Source organism: Habropoda laboriosa, unplaced genomic scaffold, assembly GCF_001263275.1.
Source record: "Habropoda laboriosa isolate 0110345459 unplaced genomic scaffold, ASM126327v1 scaffold22, whole genome shotgun sequence".
NCBI lineage: Eukaryota > Metazoa > Arthropoda > Insecta > Hymenoptera > Apidae > Habropoda > Habropoda laboriosa.
The window spans coordinates 556,449-577,518 of NW_017100261.1; the positions used below are offsets into that span (position 1 = coordinate 556,449).

A 21,070-nucleotide genomic window follows, 5' to 3' on the forward strand; every position below is an offset into this window, starting at 1 on the left:
AGTCACATATAATTATGGAGCAACGGCTCGGTTAGTCGGTCCCGGCTCGTTAACATTTTCAAAGTGAGCCCGCACAAGCTTTGCGGTCCGCCAAGGAAACGGTGTCGTCGTTGCCGAAAATGAACTGGCCGGTTTTTATCATAATTTTCGGGAGAGGGGGATGGTCAGGATTACGAACGTCAACGTGCTCCGTTAATCTACGTTTAACGACGGTGCAATTACACGTGTATGTGACGCACGCGAAAGTCTCTATGCATGAATGTATGCTACGTTTGAAACTACGCCGTTTCGTCGAGTAAAACCGGAGAAATCCGAATACCGAACCACCGCAGAGTTTGTTTCAAACATTTACCCTACTCGATGACGTTCACTCGCGGCTAATTATTTCCCAACATCCAATAAACTTTGGCGCAATGAAAAAATAAAATTTCGTTTCGCGTTCGAAGCTTGTTAAAACCACCGCGGGTGACCTAAATCGAGGGACGCGGGCTGTGGCGATTCGAAGATTGGTCGATTCGAGTAATTGATGAAAGTCGATGTTCCATGGCGTGGCCAACGGAACACCAGAACTTCCAGGGATTTCAACGCGCGGCAAAATCTTGCTGAGATTTTCGATGGACATTTTAGTAGCTCGACGCTTGACAAAAATCTCGTCCGCGTGGAAATCGCTGATAATTCACCTATCACGTGTCACAGGACGCGATTTCCAAATGAACGATATTAACGAGGAAAACGCGGCTCGGAAAAGTTGGGTTATTTCGTCGTGGAATATTGTAGAGCACAAATTTGACGTGCTGTCGTGGTTGAATCATTGATGGAAGAAATTATTGGACTTCTAATTAGACAGTAATAACGCAATTTCACTTGAAAAAGGACAACACTTTGCCTAGTTTCTAAACTAAACAACGCATAATTCCTTTCGCTCGTTATTAAAAACTCGATCACTGCTTTTCTCCAAAAGGAAATCAGTGCTCTCGTGTTCATCGAAGAAATTATTAAAATCCTAACTAGACGATAATAATCTTACACAACGTAGATTACGTATATCTATAAAATTTCACTGAAACAAAAGTACCTCGGTTACTTTACGAAACAAATACCAGATAATAATTCTCCCCCCCTCGTTATTAAACTCGATCGTTGTTCTTCCTCGAAGAAAGTCAAAGTTTCTTATCTTCACCGGGGGAAAGATCGTTCTCACCCAGCCTGGTGCATAGTAACACGTGTCCAATTTTAAACTCACATCGAAGACAAACATCTGTAAGGAAGTGTCTTAACGGAGACTCCTTTTACGATGTTAACCGAAGTTCACCATCGACCTGGTGTAGAGCAATAAGAACTTGAAAATTGAACAAGACACACCCTATAAGAACCACGTCCAATCTACCGATAAAATCACAGCGAAGCTCTAAGTGAAAGAACACAATGCTAATCTCGTTCTGGAAGTCAACAGCCTGACCCGTACCACTGTGCGGCTCGCGTAAACTGATAAAGTAGCACAGAGAGACTGGCAGCAGAAAGAGGGAGAGAGAGAGAGAGAGAGAGGATGAAAGCCTAGTTGTCTCTGTTATCCAACAAGCGTGGGCTACGCTTTGCTATTCAAAAGGGCCCGCTTGGAATAGAGTTCAGGCCAGGAGTTGGCCGTTCTTTTAGACCACCGGCTCGTATCTACCCACGATCCGGCCATTTGTCTCCATTTATGACACCATGCATGCTTGGAATCTCGAGTTGCCGTGCGGTGAACACTCGTGGACGATAATGGCACGCCGAGAATGGCGGAGAACGCGGGAAACTCCTGCGAGGGTTCGTCCCGTTCCAACCGAGCACAATACGGAAACGTTTCGCGAGCTTTGGGATCCAAGTGTCCGAACGAGAGAGACCGTTACTCGCAAATAGACACGGAAACGTTAAAGAGTGTGTACGGCGAAAGCCAAATAACCGAAGTAACAAATTCTCGGAGGTTTCACGCAGCCTCGGTGTCCCTGGAGATCGGTGAAATGTTTCCTTTCGCGAATCCAACCGGGGGAAATTGAATTGTTCGTTCGTAGTAATCTGCGATCTGTTTCTTGGATAAATTTAATTAAAGACCGGAGACGGATTAAACGGACGCAAGTTGGCGAAAGCTTGACAAGACGGGGAACTATCGTCCACGTCTCTTTGATCATTCCAATCATAGTGCTCGGTTACATACCGGTGGTAAATTCCATGGGATTTGCCAACGGCGACAAGGGATACGGTATTTACCCGAAACCGATAATAAATGTAGGATAGGATATCACGGGGGTATCAGAAAGCTACGGTTGAGCAACAAGTTAAAACGAGGGAAATGGAGTGTTTCGATTGCTTCATCTGGCAAGCAATCTACAGGTATGCAATTCTCGAGCATATTGCCATAGTATTCACGTATAAGGACACTCGTGGATATGAGCATCATCGATTTGCATTACCATACGACCGATGCTTTCACCCTGTTCCGGAGCTCATACCTGGAATAAGGTGTACATTCACGTCCCCTGGCAGAACACCAAATTCCCCGTCCTCGTATCACTGCACTTGTGCAACGGAAACTCCCGAGTCACCGTGCTTCTAATCGTTCCTCGTGCTTGATTCGTACGCGCGTCGAGACACGCGTTTTTACGACAAACGGGACATCGGGAAGAGAAGCAGAAGAACGTTAGAGGTTACTTGTACCAGGTTAACGGTGGAAGAAGATTTAACGACATGCAAACAGGCGTGGTGTTAGATAATTGTGCGCAGTTAAAGGTGGCATTCATGGGTTGGAAAAACGAGCCGAAAGTGTTCACGAGCAATTTCACTGACACGAAAAATCCCGCCACGTCGTTGCTGGAAACTGGAAGATCCGAGAAAGAATCCGAAGGTTTTTCCACGAGCGGAGAACGACCGTGTAGTAAAAACTGCCCGCTCAATTGCTCGCATTTCTAACATACCTCCGCTCCTCTAACGTCATCCGCGTTATCTTTCTTTATCTTTCTTCCTGTGGCAAAACATCGCGAGCTTCCGCTCGTGCTTTACCACGGAACGTAACGAAAGACCGCGATAGCCACGGATCCGTGGATATTATAGTCGCGAGGAATTTGCTCGAAACACCATTCCTTGAACGTTTCAGCGTATGTTCACGTCAATATTACATTTTTTCACCGGAAGCAAACGGTCCATGTGATTCCAATTTCATACGTACAAACTTCCAGTCCATTTTCTTGCTTCAAGCTTCTCTCGCGAAGGTAAAAAGAACCGAAAAGAACGGTTCCAATATGCGATAAATATCTTGCCTCTCGAGTGTTCGACTATATACACGCGCCAATCTTCCAAATAATTTCCTCGAACTAACCAGAAACGCAATCGAGCCGGAGACAGCGCAACCAACAACTTTTCTCAATAAGGTCGAAGAGAAACTGTGCCAATGGCGAAGAAGAACAAAGAGACCGAGGGACGTCGAGAACTGTAGTCGCAGTAGGTGTGCGTGTGTAGATGTCAGGGAGAGAGAAAAGAAAAAATACACTTACCATGAGTAATTTGACCTTGTTAACCAAAGGGGATGTCGTAAGGAACTTGTTGACGGCCGTCAATATTTTCCCTTCCAACGTGGCAGCGTTTCCGGCGTCTCGTCCTTGCGAACATCCGGGCCCGATGTCCGCTTCTCCGGGGCTGGGCAACAACCCCCGGCAGTCTCGCGGGAATTCCCTCTTCTTCAGTCTCCTCGCGGGCCCTCGTGGCTCCTCTTCCCTCTCGCCTGTCCTCCCCTCAACGATCACGCTTCGCCCGTCTTCCTTCTATCCTCGTCAAATGCGATTATCTAATTCTAATCCCTTGAGGCATCCGTTTTACCACGAGATCGTTTGTATCCTCCGGGTGTACCACGATTTATCGAGTAACGAGTGATTTTCTAGAGAGAGGGAGGAGAATCGAGGGCTCTCCTTCTCGGTGTCCACGTACCAGTGGATCTTGATGATTTATAGGAAACGCTTATCGAGTGGTTATCGTCGAGATTCTTTGGTACTCTTGTAGCATCAGATTACTCGCGACAGAGACTTAGATTTTTTGGGTGTCGCTAAGAATGTATCGGTGTTCGAATGGTAGGAAATCAGCGTCGATCAACTGATAAGAATCGCGGTGTATAATGTGGTTTATTTGAAATTTGTCTCGATGGAACTGTGGCTTTTTTCGAGATATCGGTTTTCACCTCGATATCGGTCTAAGGATTCGTGAATGTCGAAGGGTCCTTAAGGTCCCGGCGGTGCCGCGTTCTCGACATGGACTGAAGTCCGGAGCGGGCCGATGGATGCTGCGAGTTGCTCCAGAGGCAGAAGAACGCGCGCGCGAGAGAAAGCCGCGCTTGTCGAAGGGGAAAGGAGACAGAGAACGAGAAGAGGGGAACGGTGAACGCGAGCGAGGGTGAGAGAAAACGGCCAGGAGGGGGTTGATACGTGGAGATCGAGAGGGGGGCAGTGTCTATTCAGGGAGGGAGTGAATGGGAGGGAAAGGAGGGTTCACCGAGGGTAGAGTTTCAACAAACGCCACTAGTTGCTGGTAACCCTTGCATGTTTACGCCGCTGACGTTCCACACCGGTCGCCGATTCTACCTTGCTGATCCGTTAATGCTGTTTTTTATTGTTTAATCAACGATCGACGCGTTAGACGCGTTGGTCGTTACTCTTTAATCCTCTGTAACCCGATTTTCGACGACGAGGGAAGACGAGATGGGAGGAGAAATTTGGCGATGAAAAAGTGTCCCTATGATGAGGAGAAAAATTGCGGTTGATTTTTTCTTAAATTTTCCCATTTATAATTTTCCCAAATTATTGTGAGAAAAGTGTGATAATTACTAGACGTAGAAATTAATTCACACAGTCTTGATGACTTCGGTGACTCAAAATCGCCATACTTTTTTTTTAGAGGAAATTCGTCAGTTTCTAGATAAATTGGGAAAGGACATTAGAAATAATTGAGATTGTTTTGAACGTTAAAATTGTGTTTGATTGTTTGTAAAAAAGCATCGAATTTGTGCACGTAATATAAATTTTTAAAATTGCAATAATTATTGTAAAACAATTGGCTGGTAGTAATGCAATGGTACAAAAATATAGTGCAATAGTGTAAAAATTTGTTTTCCTGACTATGCACCTAAGCGTCAGCTATTTACCATTTCAGTCCTATATTAATTAATCTTCAGTTTAATAACTAAAATCGAAAGTAAGAAAAGCTGATATACCATAGATTAATTAAATTTGGCAATCTTCCAAAATTGGAATTAAACGTAATTTTTCTTACCGATACAACTGTTTTTATCAGATCTTTGTTGGATTATTACTAATAATAATGCGTCAGCCAGTAAGCAAAAATGAATTGTGTTATATATGTATATGAGAAACACTGCTAGTGAAAGAGACGTAATAGACTGATGTATTCTTGGTCTCTCCTTTTCTCAAATGCGCAACAGAATTTCAGTTGCCCTTGCGTTTTTGTTTCCTTTCACTTTGACTACGAAATTCGAAGAGTAAAGACGTCCTTCCGCGCCATACAAATAAAAACACATTTAAGAAAATATATAGTGAACGCTATTATTAAACCCATTTTCCAATAGATCTTGACCCAAATCTACAAGAGATTAAACATGAATCAAGAGTATTCTGTAACAAAGTACGACGATGGCAAAAAAATCGTTCCGTTAATCTATTAACCAATTACACGTGTACAGAGAGAACCACGTAGGTAATTCTTTCTTTCGAAACGTACCGCGATACTATATGCAAATGGAAGAAACAATGGTGTGTAAAAACGACGCATCTCCATTGTTGGCGGTTTTTCGATCAGAAATGCCCGATGACAAAGGAAATGTCACAGGCGACGAAATTTCTTGCGGCTTTGTCACTCTGTGTATTCGTCATAAAACAAGACCGTTCCCGATCGTAAAGCTCAAAGGTGTTCGTGATCTATGTAATTTATATGGAAAACCAGCGACCGGTGGTTTTTTTTTTATATAAATGTGTGGAGGCAAGAGTTAATAGGTGTACGCGTTGATCCATCTACATTCAAGTATACTTTGTATCGGTATTTCGGTAAACGAACAGTACGGAGACTATAACGTGCAATATAGTCCGGTCGAATTGAAATTCAATTTATTCGACAGGTTTCGTTAAAGGGATTCAGGTCAAAATTTCGTTTGAAATTGCTTTATATCCACAATAGGGATTACGTACGCAAGGATTACGTTGGAATGAGCAACGATTGCGGAGAGACCAAAGTCTCTTGCATTATGGAATTTTTAATCGATATTTAGCCACCACCACCACTCCTGTCGAGTCGCTAAAATAACGAAGTGAATAACACTCGATATATATATACACCAAAGGTACCCGCGTATTTTCGTCCCTTTTGTTCGTTAGGTTAAAAATAGAACAGGACGTTGTTAATTTGAATTCTGGATAGATCTCATTATCTGTTATAATTAGATATCCCGCATGAATACCGCTTTATGTTATGCTGCAAACAGAACGTCACCAAACGAAGGATGAGCAAGGCAGATAATTAAATGCAGTTTGCAAACTGTAAAAATAAAGCTGCAAACAAGATGACACACTGTGACAAACGCACGAGTATCGTACCCCATTTGGCAACGTTGTACTGCTCCTCGCGTATATGTACACGCGTCTAGCTGAGATTAGAAACGAGCATTCTAACGAAAAAATCAAACATTGGTCTACCTAGTTAATATTGGCTTAAGTTACCCGGTTTAAAGTTTAATTCTTTGTTGCGTGGAAAGGTAAATACGTAACCTCTTCGAGACGACGATTATGACCGCGTTAAAGTAGGCCTCTTAACTTCTAATAAGATTTGATATCGTAGCGAAAGTGCCACCTCGAAATCTTCTCGTCGTATCAAGATGTAAATGATGTTACGACCATTTGCGTCAGCGTTGAATTTCACGAGGAATAATGGTTTCCTCGATGTGGCCAACTTTTTTCTTTTACGTCGGATTCTTCGTTTGCGTAAATTATGATTTATAGGTTACGAGCGAGGATTACATAACGGATGCAACGGTGTTGGATATTTTGGAAAGAATTTTATTCCAAACTGATGCGTAAAATCCATGTGTACAAAATAAGCAACTACGAATCGTGTTTAACGATAAATACTGTTACAAGAACAGCGTTTAAGGTTGAAATTAAGTAGATGCGAATTAATGGAATTCGTTTTCACAATTTTAATTAAACATTTTGAACGTCTAAATTAAGTACTTCGACTCTCGGTTATGTCAAGAGTGAACAAGTTTCGAAGACGTGGTACTCGTGCTGCCACCTGTCCACGCTTCCGTGAAACCCAAGCGAAATGTGTATCGACGAAAAGTAACAATACCCGCGCGACGTACTTTTCGCAATATTTATTCGTTATAATTTCGCGGAACGCGTCCATACACCGTACGTGCAGGACGAATATCGACAATATATCACTGACATTTATCTGCAAGTTTACGAAAATACATATATCATTGTTCTATGTGCGAAAAACAACTATATCACCCATTTCTACCGATGTACAGTAACGTAGCCGCCGTAATAAATCCTATTTCAGTTTCTGCATTTGTCAAAAGTAGTTTTCCTCGCGTTAATATCACAGGTATAGGTACTCGAAGTGCAATTCGTTATATCGTGGTTCTTCTCATACAAGGCTTTTTACATCCGAAACGTTTCTCGAGACATTATCGCGGTTTCGCTATATTTACGACACAAACACTCCACTATCTACGATGTTATCGGCAATTATTAAAATGAACGCAACCGAGGTGCAGTATAAACATGTATACTCCTTCTCGAAACCGTCGAAAACCTCCAAAACACGTTATCCGTGGTATTGAATCGAGACACGTATGCTTCTTCTCTCGTTACGTAATATCCATTTCTGGCAGGAACGAAAATAAAGATATCGATTTTTCGCGTGAACGAGCATACTCACTGGCAATCCTGGTCACTTGGTCGTGTTTACTCACACGAATTATCGAGCAACATAAGTAGCATAAGGAGAGAAAGAAAAAAAAACTATCATTGCTTATTGTCCGGCGGACGAAGCGCCAAGGCCAAGACTTGTTGCATCTGTATCCTAACGTCGAGTTTCTTCTCTTCCGGTACCTGCCGTATGATCGGCAATAAAGAAAGCAGAAACATTTTGTCGTAGTCGTCCTCGTCGTACGCGACCCGTTGGCTGCTGTGCGACGACAGGATATCGTGAATTTCATTATCGAAGGACGTGAACGACGTCTCGCAAAGCTGCTTCGGATAACGGGGACACATTTTATTGGAGGCGCCCGGTTGAAGGTATTCTCTGCCGGTCGTAATCGAGGGAGCGGCATGGGCCAATGGTACGTCGTATTCCTCGATCACAGGATTATCAATTTCACCCTCGCTCTCCTCGGATTTGCAATTATTTAATATGGTCCCAGAATTTCTGTAATACATTGTCATACTAGCTATTAGATGGACGCTTCTAACATGGTTTAAATACGTGAATAATCATCGCGTTCGAAGTGCACGGAGACCGGATATACCAACCGTTTATTCTCCACCATAGGCATCAGGAACAACAGCTGATCGAAATACATGTATTTCTTTCGCTTTCGACCGGACGGTCCTAATTTCTGCGATTTCTGAAGTTTCAGTTCTTTCATAAAATAGTCACGGATATTTCTCCATTTCCCGCGTAAATTTTTCTCTGAAAATTAGTCGCCTGTTGTAGAGGATTTCATGGTAAGATTAATAAACACGAGAAGTATATAATAGAAGAATTAAAGGGAGCTGCGTTGGATAGCACGCGGTTATGCGTATCGATGTTGTTCTCTACACGGTATTATGTAAGCGAACAATGGGGGGGAAAAAAAAAAACTTGTAGACTAATTTTAAACGACTGCGGGTACGGTCACGACGGCCTGTGCCAGGGTCGAGTAAGTGCAAGCAGAGGAATCCGGATCGATCGATCGCAAGAGGCTGTATACCTTCTACGTTTCTCTCCCCGTCCGTCAAGCACGCCCAATTCGGTACCATCACCTGGCAGACCTCGTCCCACGCGGTCATCTTGGCGTTACGGTCGTTGTACTCGCTACGATTCACATCGTATATCGCCGGTCGTTTCTCGATCTCCTCGATAAATTTCTCCGTGTCGAACATATCGGATATCGCGAAAAGATCTAAACAACCCTCCAGATTTTCCGCTAGAATTTCTCCCCTTATTTATCTCCTCTTTCTCTCTCTCTCTCTCTCTCGGTAATACGAAAGAATACTTTAGAAAAACCACGTGGAACAGTGTAGAGAGGAGAAATGAATCGATATTCTGAAACAACGATACCGATTACAAAAGGGGATGATACGGTTCGACCAGCTAGTGTGTCGATCGTGTTTCAACGGCCAAACGAGAGAGAGAGAGATACCGGGTGTATCGATTCGGATTAATCCAAGCGTGTATACGGTCGCACGAGCCGGCCAATATTCGCGGTCAATGAATACGTGATTCGTATCGACGTGAGAATAATCCGTGCTATATGATCGACGATAAAATGGCACGAAGGAGAAACTGACGAAAGAATAAATGATGTAGAATCTTTTGGACGGAACGTTCTTTTATAAATCCCGCAAGCGTTTCGGCTTGTATGTGCTACGCCGTCGCCGGCAGCTTGCGCGTCACTGCGGAGAAACCGTTGTACGGCTAGCAGCTTGGTTTGGCATCATGGCGCGCTAGGCTGGCGTGCGGTTGCGGTTGCGGAGCGGAATCTATGCCGCTGCTATGCCGCAGCGTTGCCAAATCTACAGCTGGCCAACCGGGGCTTGAAAAGACGGCGGAACCTGTGCGTGTCCGCCATCCGCAATCGCCTTCTTTTCCTCTCTGCTAGGTTATGTATGCATACATATGTATGCGACGCGTCCTCGTTAGCCGGTTGTGTCGTTGTCGCCGCTGTCGCATTTCCAATGCGGTGATACTGTATCGACCGCACCGGATTTATAATAACGCAGCCAAAGAAACCGGTGATCGGCTGGAACCGGTTGTAGGAGGTATTCCGATATTCGCGGCCGTTGGATGAACGCGTGCTCCTTCTCGTGTATATATAGTTATAAATAGACAGCCGGTCCACGAAATCGTGGAGGAAGTTCGAGGTGCAATTACGCAATCTCGCGGAAAACCTGAAACGGTTATCGAGCGATAACCAGCACACCGGCGGGGAGGAGGGCGGTTAGCGTTTCTTAGACGCTTGAACGAATTTAATTCGCGTGTTAAATTGTAACGCAATTACGTTTCAGTGTGACTATGGTACTTCGTAAAAAGCAACCAAGTGCATGTGTACATTCATAAGTACACACGATCGAAAATCATTCGTCAATGGAGAGAACGCGGCAATAGACATCGGGTTGCGTTCCCGGCGTAGCCGGTGCGGAATTCGCGCAAGTTTCGACGTTGCCAAACGTACCACACGCTAGGTGTGCGCACGTTGTGTGTGTGTGTGAGGAGCGTGCACGTCGAAAGTGGCGCGTTGCTACGCGATCGTAGATACCGTGCTCAGCGGGAATGGACGCGGATACGCAGCGGCCACGTCGTCGCGTTTCTACCGCGCCGTTATCGACCATGGCAGGTCGTTTGGCAAACGCAGCAAAATCGACGCCGGACTGACCGTCGAATGAAACGCAATACCTCCTTTGTCGCGCTTTTGCGATCTAGCACAGAGATGCCTGTACAACGATTCGAATAATCAAAAGTAAATGGGATCGATCGTAATTGTTTTGTAACGGATGAAAAAGATTGGTAGATATCGGTATCTACGATCGGTCGATAATTCGTGATATCGTCGCGTTACAAATATTACACTTTTTTTTCTTTTTTCTGATGGAAAATGTTAGATTGTTAAGATTAAATCGATTTGCCGTGTTCGAGTGTTACGATAAATAATTACATTCGTAGTTTAATTATAAAATCACGCGATTGGTCGACGCATGGCGCGCGCACGCTCGTCGACCAATAGACGACGGACTTTGGTACGGCTAGGTGAAGATTTGCGCATGATCAGAAGCGTCGCATAGTCTCACGGTTGAATAATTGACCATGATTAATGCGGTAATAATTTCTGCAGGATTGCGCACCAATTAGAATCCAGTCCAAGGTATGAATTGATGTAAAAAATGTAAATAGACGTAAAAAATATACACTGTTAAAATTGATGAATTTATTAGCAAAGGTTCGAAGAGCAAACAGCTACTACATAATACAAATAATGATGGTAATAAGAAGCTATACTTATGACTAGTAAGTACATAGTTACAGGAACACAAGTTCAGTCATTAATTTCCCTATCACCTATTCAGACGTAGTTTTATTTTCTAACGCGTACAAAAGCACCGTCTGAATGGTCTCGCGGTGGAAATAACTACGAAGGTAGAAGTGGAAGGTAAAAAGTGGCGAGGATGATTTAACGACAACGTGTAACGAAGGTAAAAAAAAAGGGAAAAAGGGAAAAATAGAGTACAAGAACAACGACGAAGCACCGGCTATGGCGTGGCAGCTGCGAATATTCTGGGAGGGGGACTGCCCAAACGCGAGAACGAAACGGCCGGTATGGAGAGAGGGAAGATTTTCAAATAGGAGATGAAAGGAGCGAGAAGAAAGCTCGAACGAGAGAAAGAGAACGATCGAGGGAGAGAAGGGCGAAAAGGGGGTGAACGAAAAGGAGCGAGAGAGGATGTAACCTAGGTAGTAAAGAGGAAGGGAGAAGGAGGTGAGAGAGAGAGAGAGAGAGAGAGGTGTGTACCCGGTTCAGACAGAGTATACCTTTAACGTTGTTCGTCCTCCCGGATCCTAGTCAGTCTAGAGCCGGCGAGAAGACAGTGAACATCGGTCCATCTGTACCAAATTTCTCTGTCCCCCGACCGCAACGATTGTCCTTTAGTTCTATATTCGCAAGTCACGTGCTCTCGAGAGTCCAGACAAATTCGATCGATCGTCATGCCGGTGTTTACTGGAAAGAGATACAAGCTGTTCAGCAGCGAGAATTTCGACGAGTTCATGAAGGCGCTCGGTACGTATTAGAATTAATGGAACACACCGTTCCTTCGATCGCGTTCCAACGCGTAAGGACATTCCTCTGTGCGTTCTGGAATTATCCGTTCGCGATGCAACAGCGAATCAAATTTCACGAGAGGCTGCTCTCATGTATCGTTGCACGAATTTCGTATCGCGAGATTACGATATCGGACTTTATCATTTTGCCGGTGAATGGCTGCTGTAAATATACCGCGAATGTCCTCTAAGCCAAGTGGAATATTTAGAAAATCGTTGCATGGTCGTGCGTGTTATCGGACGACGACATTTTGTCGTTCGATAAGGGAGGGCATTCCAGTCAATCTGCGATCGGATATTAAAAAATTTCTCAAGGTGATATGTAACAAGGATAATGAGAATCTCTCATTCGCATACAATACCGGTCGTCTGCTTACAAATTTATATCTAATAATGATAATTAGTAGTACCCACAGTCATTAGGTGAAAGTGTTAACATATTTATTATGGATATGTATCTGTATTAGCATAGCGGAAGTTGAACGTAAGATAAGAACAATAAGATATTTTCGGGCAGAATAAGACGTGTATATGATTAACATTTACGAAATAGCCAGTTCTGTCACACTGAGAAATTCAATCCGACCGCAGACGAACGGTCTCATTTATAATATTAGGGCTGGCAACGTATTGTAATGATAAATAAGATAATCAATTTTAATATGTTGAACTATGCTCCCGGTGGCTGTGCAACGACCTGACCTCACGCTTAATTCCCGCCATGTGCCACAGACAGAGAGTCCGATTGTACTCCAATTTAGCACTTGAATTAATTTACCGGAGCAAGATTAATAAATCGCAATTGTCAGTCGAATCGTACTAACGTATGGTACTTATGGTGTTGACTTAATAAAAATACATTGACCGTCTGGTCTGATAAGAGACGTGGTGGTGTTACGGTCTCGGTCTCTCTCTTTCTCTCTCCCCCTCGCTCTCTCTCTCTCTCTCTCTCTCGCGCCAGAGAAAACGAGGTACCATGCAGCGTTGTAAAATGCAAATGATTTATTCGTCGGCGTTTTAAACGACAACAGCCCTATGAACACATCCGCAACATTTTCGCATTCTAACCATGTTGCAACCGGTTATTTCATACGGTTACCGGAAATTAAATAAAATTGCAAGCTCATTCTGATCGACGTCGCCCACATGTTTTAAGTGTTGACTAATACGGACAAGGAACATAAATTATTCCTTCCTCGAATCGAGGGAGATTGAAAATTGTATCGATGCACAAAACGGATGTGCGGGAAGATGTTGTTGCAGACTCGAGATGATATTACAGATCTATTTATAATAAAATTACTCTCAGACACGTATGAGTAAGAATACCGATAATACTAATACTAACGATGGTCAGACGTGAAACGATTTTTTTCTGTGAATTCCTCGTGTATCCGTAACACGCGAAGAGTCTGTTGAAAACAAATATTACGGACATTGTATCCGGTGTAATTCGACACGGGCAAATAAGATTACGTTTACGTTAGAATTTTTGTTTTCAAAGATACGAGATGCGTCGTCATGCTTTTGAAAACATATCATGGAATCACACACAGCTAATATCACAGGAAAGTCCAAACTTCAAAGTTTGCACTGTATTTCGCATATTGATTAAGCAGGACTCGGTTTCTCGTATAATTGATAAGCCGCGAGCGACGCTGTCATTACTCACAATATAAGATACGATAATTGCACCGCTGATGTTCAGTCCGCCTTTTGCTTTCGCTGGTAACACATCGTGCAGACAAACCGTTTCAAAATGCTGTCGGCGTTTTTGGGCAAACGTTACAAACTTCAATCGAGTGAAAAGTTCGATGAGTTTATGAAAGCGTTAGGTAAGAAAGAGCCTCTCGTGTTTCACGAGAATATTATTTCGCGATGAACACTTTCGATCTAATTTGAAATTCAAATCTTAAGCGTATACGATATACGATCGTTTCGAAATAATCGCTATTCTTATACGTTCATCAAGGTGGTATTAAGCTGCCTATAAAATCGAGCCTCAGGTTTCAAGTGTTTTTTTTTCTCTTTTTAATTTTAAAAATCTGTGTGTTCTTAAGTTTTTTTCTTTTCTTTTCTTTCAGGCGTAGGTACAGTGACGCGTAAAATGGGCAGCAGCGTGAGCCCTGTTGTTGAATTAACAGAGAACGATGGACTCTATACGTTGAAAACGACTAGCACGTTCAAGAACTCTGAAATAAAATTCAAGCTGGGCGAGGAGTTCGATGAAGAAACGCCGGACGGAAGAAAAGTAAAGAGCGTCTGCACTTTAGATGGAAATAAACTCATTCAAGTACAAAAGGGAGAGAAGCAGACTACCATTGAAAGAGAATTCACGCCGACAGAAATGAAAGCGGTACGTATGATTTAAAAAAAAAAAAAAAAAAAAAAAAAAAAAAAAAAAACGGAAGGAAAAACACGAATAATTTTACGTCCTGCATTATTTAAAAAAAAAAAAAAAAAAAAAGAAAACAAAAACAAACGGATCGGAAAAACGGACAACGGAATCGTGTAATTTAATCACACGCAACCTTTGTACCTTAACGGTATATGTACTCATTATCGTTTCAACTCAATCGTAAATGTTAAATCTAATAAAAAGCTGAGCTATAATAAATTACGTAATCTCGTTCATTAAAGAATTAAAAGTTTAATGTTTCAATTGAATTACATTTCGTGTAATGGAAGTTCTGTAGGGTTGAACGACACAGAGAAAGATAACAGAACGAACGTCTAACTATAATAACAATGCCTTTGTCATTGGTCAAAAGGTCCGCCAATTGCCGCGTGATCCTCGTATTCGTGACTAGAACAATTTAATAAGAAGTTCAATAATGGAGTTAATAATAATCGTTTCGAAGCCTTGAATGGCACTTAAAAAAAAAAAAATAAGAATCGTATTATCTTGGCCTATACGATGAAAATATGTTTGGATATTGTATAAGCATGCAAATAAATATTTTTTTCCTTTGTTGTTACAGATCATGAAAGTTGACGACATTGTGTGCACGAGAGTGTACAAGATCCAAGACTATTAACTAAGGATACACTATTCCTCAGCGAATCAAAAGTTTGACAGTGTTGACAGTTCTTGCTAATTCAAGCGCAATACATTGTTTTGGTAAATGTAAAAAAAAAATTTTTCTACACGCACAATAATACGTATGAACGTATAAACGTTGCTGATATTATTTTAAAATAAAATTATATTTCGCAATATAATACGATGTATGAATATAATAGTACTTTATATTCATACATACATCAAGGATTATTACGTAACATTTTGAAAGTGTTGAAAATTTATATATTTTGTATGCATCTTTGAATGTAATTCACATGCTTCCGTGTATGTTATATCCATAATTGGGTATACCGAACGAATTCACAATAAATAAAAATAATTTTGAACAACTTTTTATGATAATATTTCTTTTATATAAATACAATAAAGATTGATACAATAAATGGGTAACTTTAATTGCAATGATGTGGAATAAAAAACAAAACTTTGAGAACTATTTTAACTGTTTTACAAGCCTATTTTTTTACAATCCTATTCATCAGGATCTATCACTGGTGAAATCTGAAAAAATATATGTTCATATGCTATGTTTACATTATGGATGTTTATATGCTATGCATTTAAGGGTAATATAGGAGTCATGCTTACATAGAACTCTATGTAACAAGTATGTCCTTCATCAGTTTTAACCATATATTGAAAACACAACAATCCACATGTATCAGTTCTTAAGGAAACTTTATTTGCATATACTAATGCCTTCATAGCTGGTTTAATATGTGAAAGTCTGTACTTTGATGATGCTGTTGAAGTACATTGAAAGTTATCAATCAAATCACCATCATGTGGTAATTCAACATAACAAATTCCAGCTAAACCAGCTGTACTAATTCGAAAAAAAGGTGTAGAAGGTGATAAAAGCAGCTGCAATGTTATCAAAATGTAGAAATGTAAAATTCTCAAAATATAAGTGTTAAATTATGCTCTACCTCGATAAAATCACTAGTTGGATCTAGCTCTGATAAAATATCCTTTAATAATTCAGTTTGTAGAACTACTTTATTTAAAACATTTTCTGGTTCAAGATGAAAATCTAACAACTCATCAGGATCCTGAGTTTTTAAAGAACAATCTGTTATAACTCCATCCTCCTCTATAAGTACAGTTACAGGATATCCATTACCCTATTTAAAACTTTTACTTGTTAATAATTAATTAGACTTATAAAATTTATAATATGATCTTATTCATGTATACTTTATAAAAAAGTTGTACAGCCACAGAACTTCCTTGACTATTTATATTACTCCAAAACATGCAAAGGCACTCCACCAATACAGTTAAATTTATTCTAAAAATTACATCTTCCTTTAAATTAAATTCTTCAAACACGTGGGATGGTATATAAGTACTAGCTTGCATACATTTTGCATCTTCTACTGTTAGTTTTAAACCATTTTCAGTTCCAAAACATGTAGCACTCTAAACAAAATTAGGACATTTTTAAGTCCATGTTCCACTTTTGTTAAAAAATGAAATATAATATCCAAATATTATAGTACCTCTTTAAAATTAATTGCTTTTAATAACTGAACTATGGTTTTAGGGTTTCCTACTTTTGCAACTAAATAATAATTGTCCTGCTCAGGATACATGTTGTTCATATGAAACTTGATACAATAACAGATTTTGGAATTGTTTTTCTGTTATATATTGATAAGACAACTTGTCTTTTGTAATTGCTACTAACCAAGCTGCTAAAACATGTTTACAAGTAAACAAAGACCTGTCACTTAGCACTTGATATCTGTAAGCATAATGTATAATAATAACTTTTCTTGCCGTGATAACTGCCCATGAAAAGCAACAAATTTTTTTACCTGAAGGAAGCACAAAGACAATAATTTACATCAGGAAAAAGTGTGTATATTGCTCCTGACAATCCCTTAACCTGTACTAAGTATCTGGCATTGTTTCTCTCACTGTGGGGTGCAACTCCAGCAGTTTCAGAAGGAAAAATATGAGTTATACGTTTTTGTTCATACAACTCTAATGCCCTTTCAAATACTGCACCAAAAATATTGTAAAGATTCAATAGAACATTATCCAAAACTAAAATCATCAATTATTATATGAAAGATTCACATTAACAATCACAAAATAGTATAATATACATACATTTTTGTTCCTTTTCGAAACTGTCAGCGGATTCTTTTAGTACCGTATTTACTAACTTTACATATGCTGCATCGTATGCATTAGGCGAAAGGGCATTTGATGTAAGTAGTTCTTTTGCACTCATGAAGACTATGTTTTACTCAATTACTTTAATAACAGACTTTGTTACAAAGAAGTACAAAAAATATAAATGGTATAAAAATTTAGAAGTAACATATTTTATTGTTTTAATGTTATATTATGCTACTCTGGTGAATTTTGTGTCACATAATAATAAATAAATAAGCAACTACCTTCAAATTGTACTACCCATCGTACCAACATAACGTATAGATTATTTTCTATGCACAGTTATTTTTTTGGTACATTGGCACCATTGATAATTCGAAATGAAATAATGGAAGTAGACTGTAACGTACCTAACGGATCTTAATGTAGTTTCAAACAATGTGAGTGTAGAATTAGTATTGAGCGTGAAGAATACTTAATGCTGGTATTAAAATGAGTCGGCGTCGAAGACGAGCTAACGATTTTACAGATTCATTAAGTAGTTTTCGTAAGTATAAAAACGTGATACGCGTGTGTTTTTGTATATTAAAATGTTAAAGTACTATTAACTAATAGTCAAGTAATATTTTTTTCAGAATATACAAATTCCGAGATCGATTCTGATACACTTTATTCAATCTCTCAGGACAGTTTGGATGATGTTAAAAGTAAAAATAGCCATGTATCTACTGATACTACATGCAACAGTAAACATTCCATTATTTTGGCTAGCAGCTCTTCAAAACATTCTTTTGCACAGAATACGTTTATTTCGTCAATCACATCATCCTCAGCAACTCAATCTGCACCAGATTTAAATGAACGTATTAATTCATTTCAAGCTGAACACTTAAGTAGTAAAATTGATGATAATAAGGAGAATAATGGTCCTCAGTACTCTAAGAAGGATAAAGAGTTGGACAAGAATGATATGTTTACAAAATTGACAACTGTACCCAAGAAACAAGTGTTAGATGAACATAACAAATTAAATACCAATACAATAAATGAAAGTTCTAAAAGGGATTCCAATTACAATATACATAATAATAAATGTAATATAAGTTCAATCTTAGAACAAAATGCACCTAAAATAACAATATCACAGTTTATTTCTTTACCAACTTCTGCAAATGAAGATAAACAGATTTGTGATACAAAATGTAAAGATAAAAATGTGAGTAATGAAGCAAAGAAATTTGAAATACTACTCTGTTCTTTGGATAATAAATTTAACCAAATGAAAGAAGTTTCACAATCACAAGTTTTAAAACGTTTGTCAGAGAAATTTATACAGGCACCACAAAATTTTACTGAGAAACTTTTGACTATCATTGAAGAATCTATTATCAACAATGATGATAATAATGTATCTAATACATCTGCAATAAATTTAAGCAGATTAACAACAGAATTTCGAAAAATGTGTAAATTCATTGAGGATGAGTCGGATCCTGAGTGGCCACCATCACCAATGTCTACACCTCCATGCTTACAGAAAATTCCTACAAGTCCTGCATGTAATAGATCTGCTGATATCAAAACTCCTAAAAATGAAAAGTTAACCTCATCTATAAGTACATCTACACCCACTACACCTATTTCTGGTATAGATATAATGAAAAGACGTTTCTTCAATAAAATATCAAGAAATAATAATAATGGAAACCTTGATAATATATGTAATGAATCTAGTAATACATCTTTTGAACACTTGGAGGCACAATGTATAAGATTATTTCCTGAGGAGAAAGAGTATTCTAAACCTTTACGTAAAAGTTTGTCCATGCCTTCTTTATTAAGTATGAATCAAATCCAATGCATATGTGAGCAACAAATGGCTTCTTTAAATATGACTAACACAGAAGAAAATCACAGAGAAAATACAATAGTAACTACCACAAATTTATTAGATAAATGTTTATGTCAAAGTCCTTCGCTAAACAAATCAGGACTCAGTTGCTCAAAATTACAATACCATAGTAAGTTAAAAAATATTGAGTATGAGAATATGTCATATTCTAAGAAAAAATCTAGAAATCTAAGTGGGAAGTCTAATTTCAATAAGATGAAGCCAGAGAAATTTACAAATAATTATGCAGCAGTGGATCCAGATGAATTAGAAAAGACACTTTTACAAGGTATAGCAGAAAAACGAAAAAGATGTCTCGATACTGCAAGACTTCTCAGTGAAATTAATAAAGATCCTGATGTAATAGAAGCACAAAAAACGTTAAAACTGTCGCCTATATTTTCTACTGACAATGAATCAAATTCATTGAGTAGTGATGCAACTAAGTTTTTGAAAACTTTGATGTCCTGTAAAGATTATCAGACATATTTGGAAAAACAGAAACCACTTTTTATGTCATTTCAAAATTCAAACCCTAGCACACCTGAAATTAGCCTCAAAAATATGAAAAAATCTGATTTGGAACATAAAACTTTAAATATAAAGAAAACACCATGTATAAGCCATATTGTTAGTCCAAATAGAAAACCTTGTAATTCCTATAAGTCACCATTATCAAAGAAACGAGGTGAAGAAAAGGAAAAGAAAGGAGAAAGTATAAAATCTAAACTTTTTGTTACTCCAGGGAAACCTCCACCAAATAACGATTGTCCGAAACAAAAGGTATATTTTCCCACTATGCACAGTCCTGTAGAAAACACAGCAAAGTACCATATTTTGAAAAGTCCGCATGCTAAGGGTTTATATCGATTGAATTATAATACTATAATATCACCTGTTGGTATGTATATAAAAGGCACAGATATGCAACTTATCAAAAATGTACATGCTAAAAAAGATCGATTATTGCTAACTCCTACGAAAGAGAATGCTAAAGCATCACCAAATAGAAATTCAAAACAAAATACTCCAACAAACAGTATAACTATATCACAAGAAAAGATGTCTCTCAAAATTAATTTGTCTCCTAAAGTACATACAAACTTCACATCTAAGCAAAAGGTAAATATAGATATATCAGAATTTGGTAAATTGTATGTTTAAAATTTTTTATTTCGTTTACGTTTTATTTTAAGGTACTTAAAACAAAAACGTCAGATGATCATATACCTAAGAGTCATTTTGTACTTCCTAAGGTTTCATATAAACTTCCTTTACACGTTAAAACAGTATGTATATATCTTTGTATTCATTTTTTTTAAGTTTTCAAAATATATTAAAATATTTCCATTTTTTATATTTTTAGATAAATCAAGGTACATATAATTATATCTAATTATATAAAAATATGAATATCCAGGTTTATAGCTCATTTATATGTATTTGAAAAATATTTCTAGATCGGACAAATACAATACAAAAGAGGAAATGTAAAGGAAATGTTGAAGAATATGAAATCCATTATGAACCAGAAGATGAATCGATACATATCGAACAGACAGCGTGTAAAACGAATTTCATTCACAGGCGGGAAAATGTTTAACGTCTCTAGTACTTGCAATAAACTTGTTTCATATTTTTTTTCCATAAATGATATGTTTGAAAAGAGCAATATTTTTTAATAAATTATATATAATTTCGTTTAGTTTCATGTTATTTACCATCAACTTATCAGCATTTATTTGTTATTAAATACATGTTTATGTGAAAGTATGTACTTTTTAAACTGTGCTTTCTAGTAGACTTCGGAAAAGGCGAAAAGAAATGCAGTTATCCGTTACTCTATTTACAATATGAGT

General features: G+C 38.9%; 5 protein-coding genes across 6 annotated transcripts in view; 2 read left to right on the forward strand and 3 right to left on the reverse strand.

Moving 5' to 3' along the window:
* Positions 1–2,523, reverse strand: part of LOC108572723 (calmodulin-like) — a 102,446-nt gene extending 99,923 nt beyond the window's left edge. The window contains exon 1 of the mRNA XM_017934999.1: positions 2,487–2,523. Coding sequence (XP_017790488.1) covers positions 2,487–2,504 — 18 coding nt within the window. The 5' untranslated portion in view covers positions 2,505–2,523. The remainder of the gene's footprint in view (positions 1–2,486) is intronic.
* A 5,534-nt stretch (positions 2,524–8,057) lies between these two features.
* On the reverse strand, positions 8,058–9,176 carry LOC108572603. The gene is made up of 3 exons (XM_017934859.1): positions 9,005–9,176; positions 8,565–8,724; positions 8,058–8,460 (listed from the first exon to the last, which is right to left on the reverse strand). The coding sequence occupies exons 1-3, from the start codon at positions 9,174–9,176 to the stop codon at positions 8,058–8,060; spliced, it is 735 nt and encodes a 244-aa protein (XP_017790348.1).
* Positions 9,177–11,856: 2,680 nt separating this feature from the next.
* Positions 11,857–15,281, forward strand: LOC108572680 (probable fatty acid-binding protein). Of its 2 annotated transcripts, none has more exons than XM_017934951.1 (3): positions 11,857–12,067; positions 14,193–14,464; positions 15,090–15,281. In XM_017934951.1, the coding sequence occupies exons 1-3, from the start codon at positions 11,995–11,997 to the stop codon at positions 15,144–15,146; spliced, it is 402 nt and encodes a 133-aa protein (XP_017790440.1). In that variant the 5' UTR covers positions 11,857–11,994; the 3' UTR covers positions 15,147–15,281. The 2 variants fall into 2 exon arrangements, with proteins under 2 accessions (XP_017790440.1, XP_017790439.1); XM_017934950.1 differs by lacking the exon at positions 11,857–12,067 and adding an exon at positions 13,810–13,943.
* Positions 15,282–15,664: 383 nt separating this feature from the next.
* LOC108572755 (cell cycle checkpoint protein RAD1-like) lies at positions 15,665–16,891 on the reverse strand. Its single transcript, XM_017935039.1, has 5 exons — positions 16,696–16,891; positions 16,391–16,615; positions 16,123–16,317; positions 15,782–16,057; positions 15,665–15,694 (listed from the first exon to the last, which is right to left on the reverse strand). The coding sequence occupies exons 1-5, from the start codon at positions 16,795–16,797 to the stop codon at positions 15,665–15,667; spliced, it is 828 nt and encodes a 275-aa protein (XP_017790528.1). The 5' UTR covers positions 16,798–16,891.
* A 921-nt stretch (positions 16,892–17,812) lies between these two features.
* Positions 17,813–20,814, forward strand: LOC108572604. The gene is made up of 5 exons (XM_017934860.1): positions 17,813–17,861; positions 17,956–20,333; positions 20,408–20,500; positions 20,578–20,587; positions 20,672–20,814. Exons 1-5 carry the CDS (start codon positions 17,813–17,815, stop codon positions 20,812–20,814), a joined length of 2,673 nt encoding a protein of 890 aa, XP_017790349.1.
* Positions 20,815–21,070: the final 256 nt, after the last annotated feature.

Coding starts and splice junctions, on each gene's coding strand:
- LOC108572603 (XM_017934859.1), bottom strand. CDS start 9,176: ATGTTCGACACGGAGAAATTTATCGAGGAGATCGAGAAACGACCGGCG. Junction 8,725..9,004: donor CGGGGAGAGAAACGTAGAAG/GTATACAGCCTC, acceptor ACTAATTTTCAG/AGAAAAATTTACGCGGGAAA. Junction 8,461..8,564: donor CCTATGGTGGAGAATAAACG/GTTGGTATATCC, acceptor AATGTATTACAG/AAATTCTGGGACCATATTAA.
- LOC108572680 (XM_017934950.1), top strand. CDS start 13,868: ATGCTGTCGGCGTTTTTGGGCAAACGTTACAAACTTCAATCGAGTGAA. Junction 13,944..14,192: donor TGAGTTTATGAAAGCGTTAG/GTAAGAAAGAGC, acceptor CTTTTCTTTCAG/GCGTAGGTACAGTGACGCGT. Junction 14,465..15,089: donor CGCCGACAGAAATGAAAGCG/GTACGTATGATT, acceptor TTGTTGTTACAG/ATCATGAAAGTTGACGACAT.
- LOC108572755 (XM_017935039.1), bottom strand. CDS start 16,797: ATGAACAACATGTATCCTGAGCAGGACAATTATTATTTAGTTGCAAAA. Junction 16,058..16,122: donor CAACTAGTGATTTTATCGAG/GTAGAGCATAAT, acceptor ATAACATTGCAG/CTGCTTTTATCACCTTCTAC. Junction 15,695..15,781: donor CTTGTTACATAGAGTTCTAT/GTAAGCATGACT, acceptor ATATTTTTTCAG/ATTTCACCAGTGATAGATCC.
- LOC108572604 (XM_017934860.1), top strand. CDS start 17,813: ATGAGTCGGCGTCGAAGACGAGCTAACGATTTTACAGATTCATTAAGT. Junction 17,862..17,955: donor TTTTACAGATTCATTAAGTA/GTTTTCGTAAGT, acceptor TATTTTTTTCAG/AATATACAAATTCCGAGATC. Junction 20,334..20,407: donor ACTTCACATCTAAGCAAAAG/GTAAATATAGAT, acceptor TTTTATTTTAAG/GTACTTAAAACAAAAACGTC.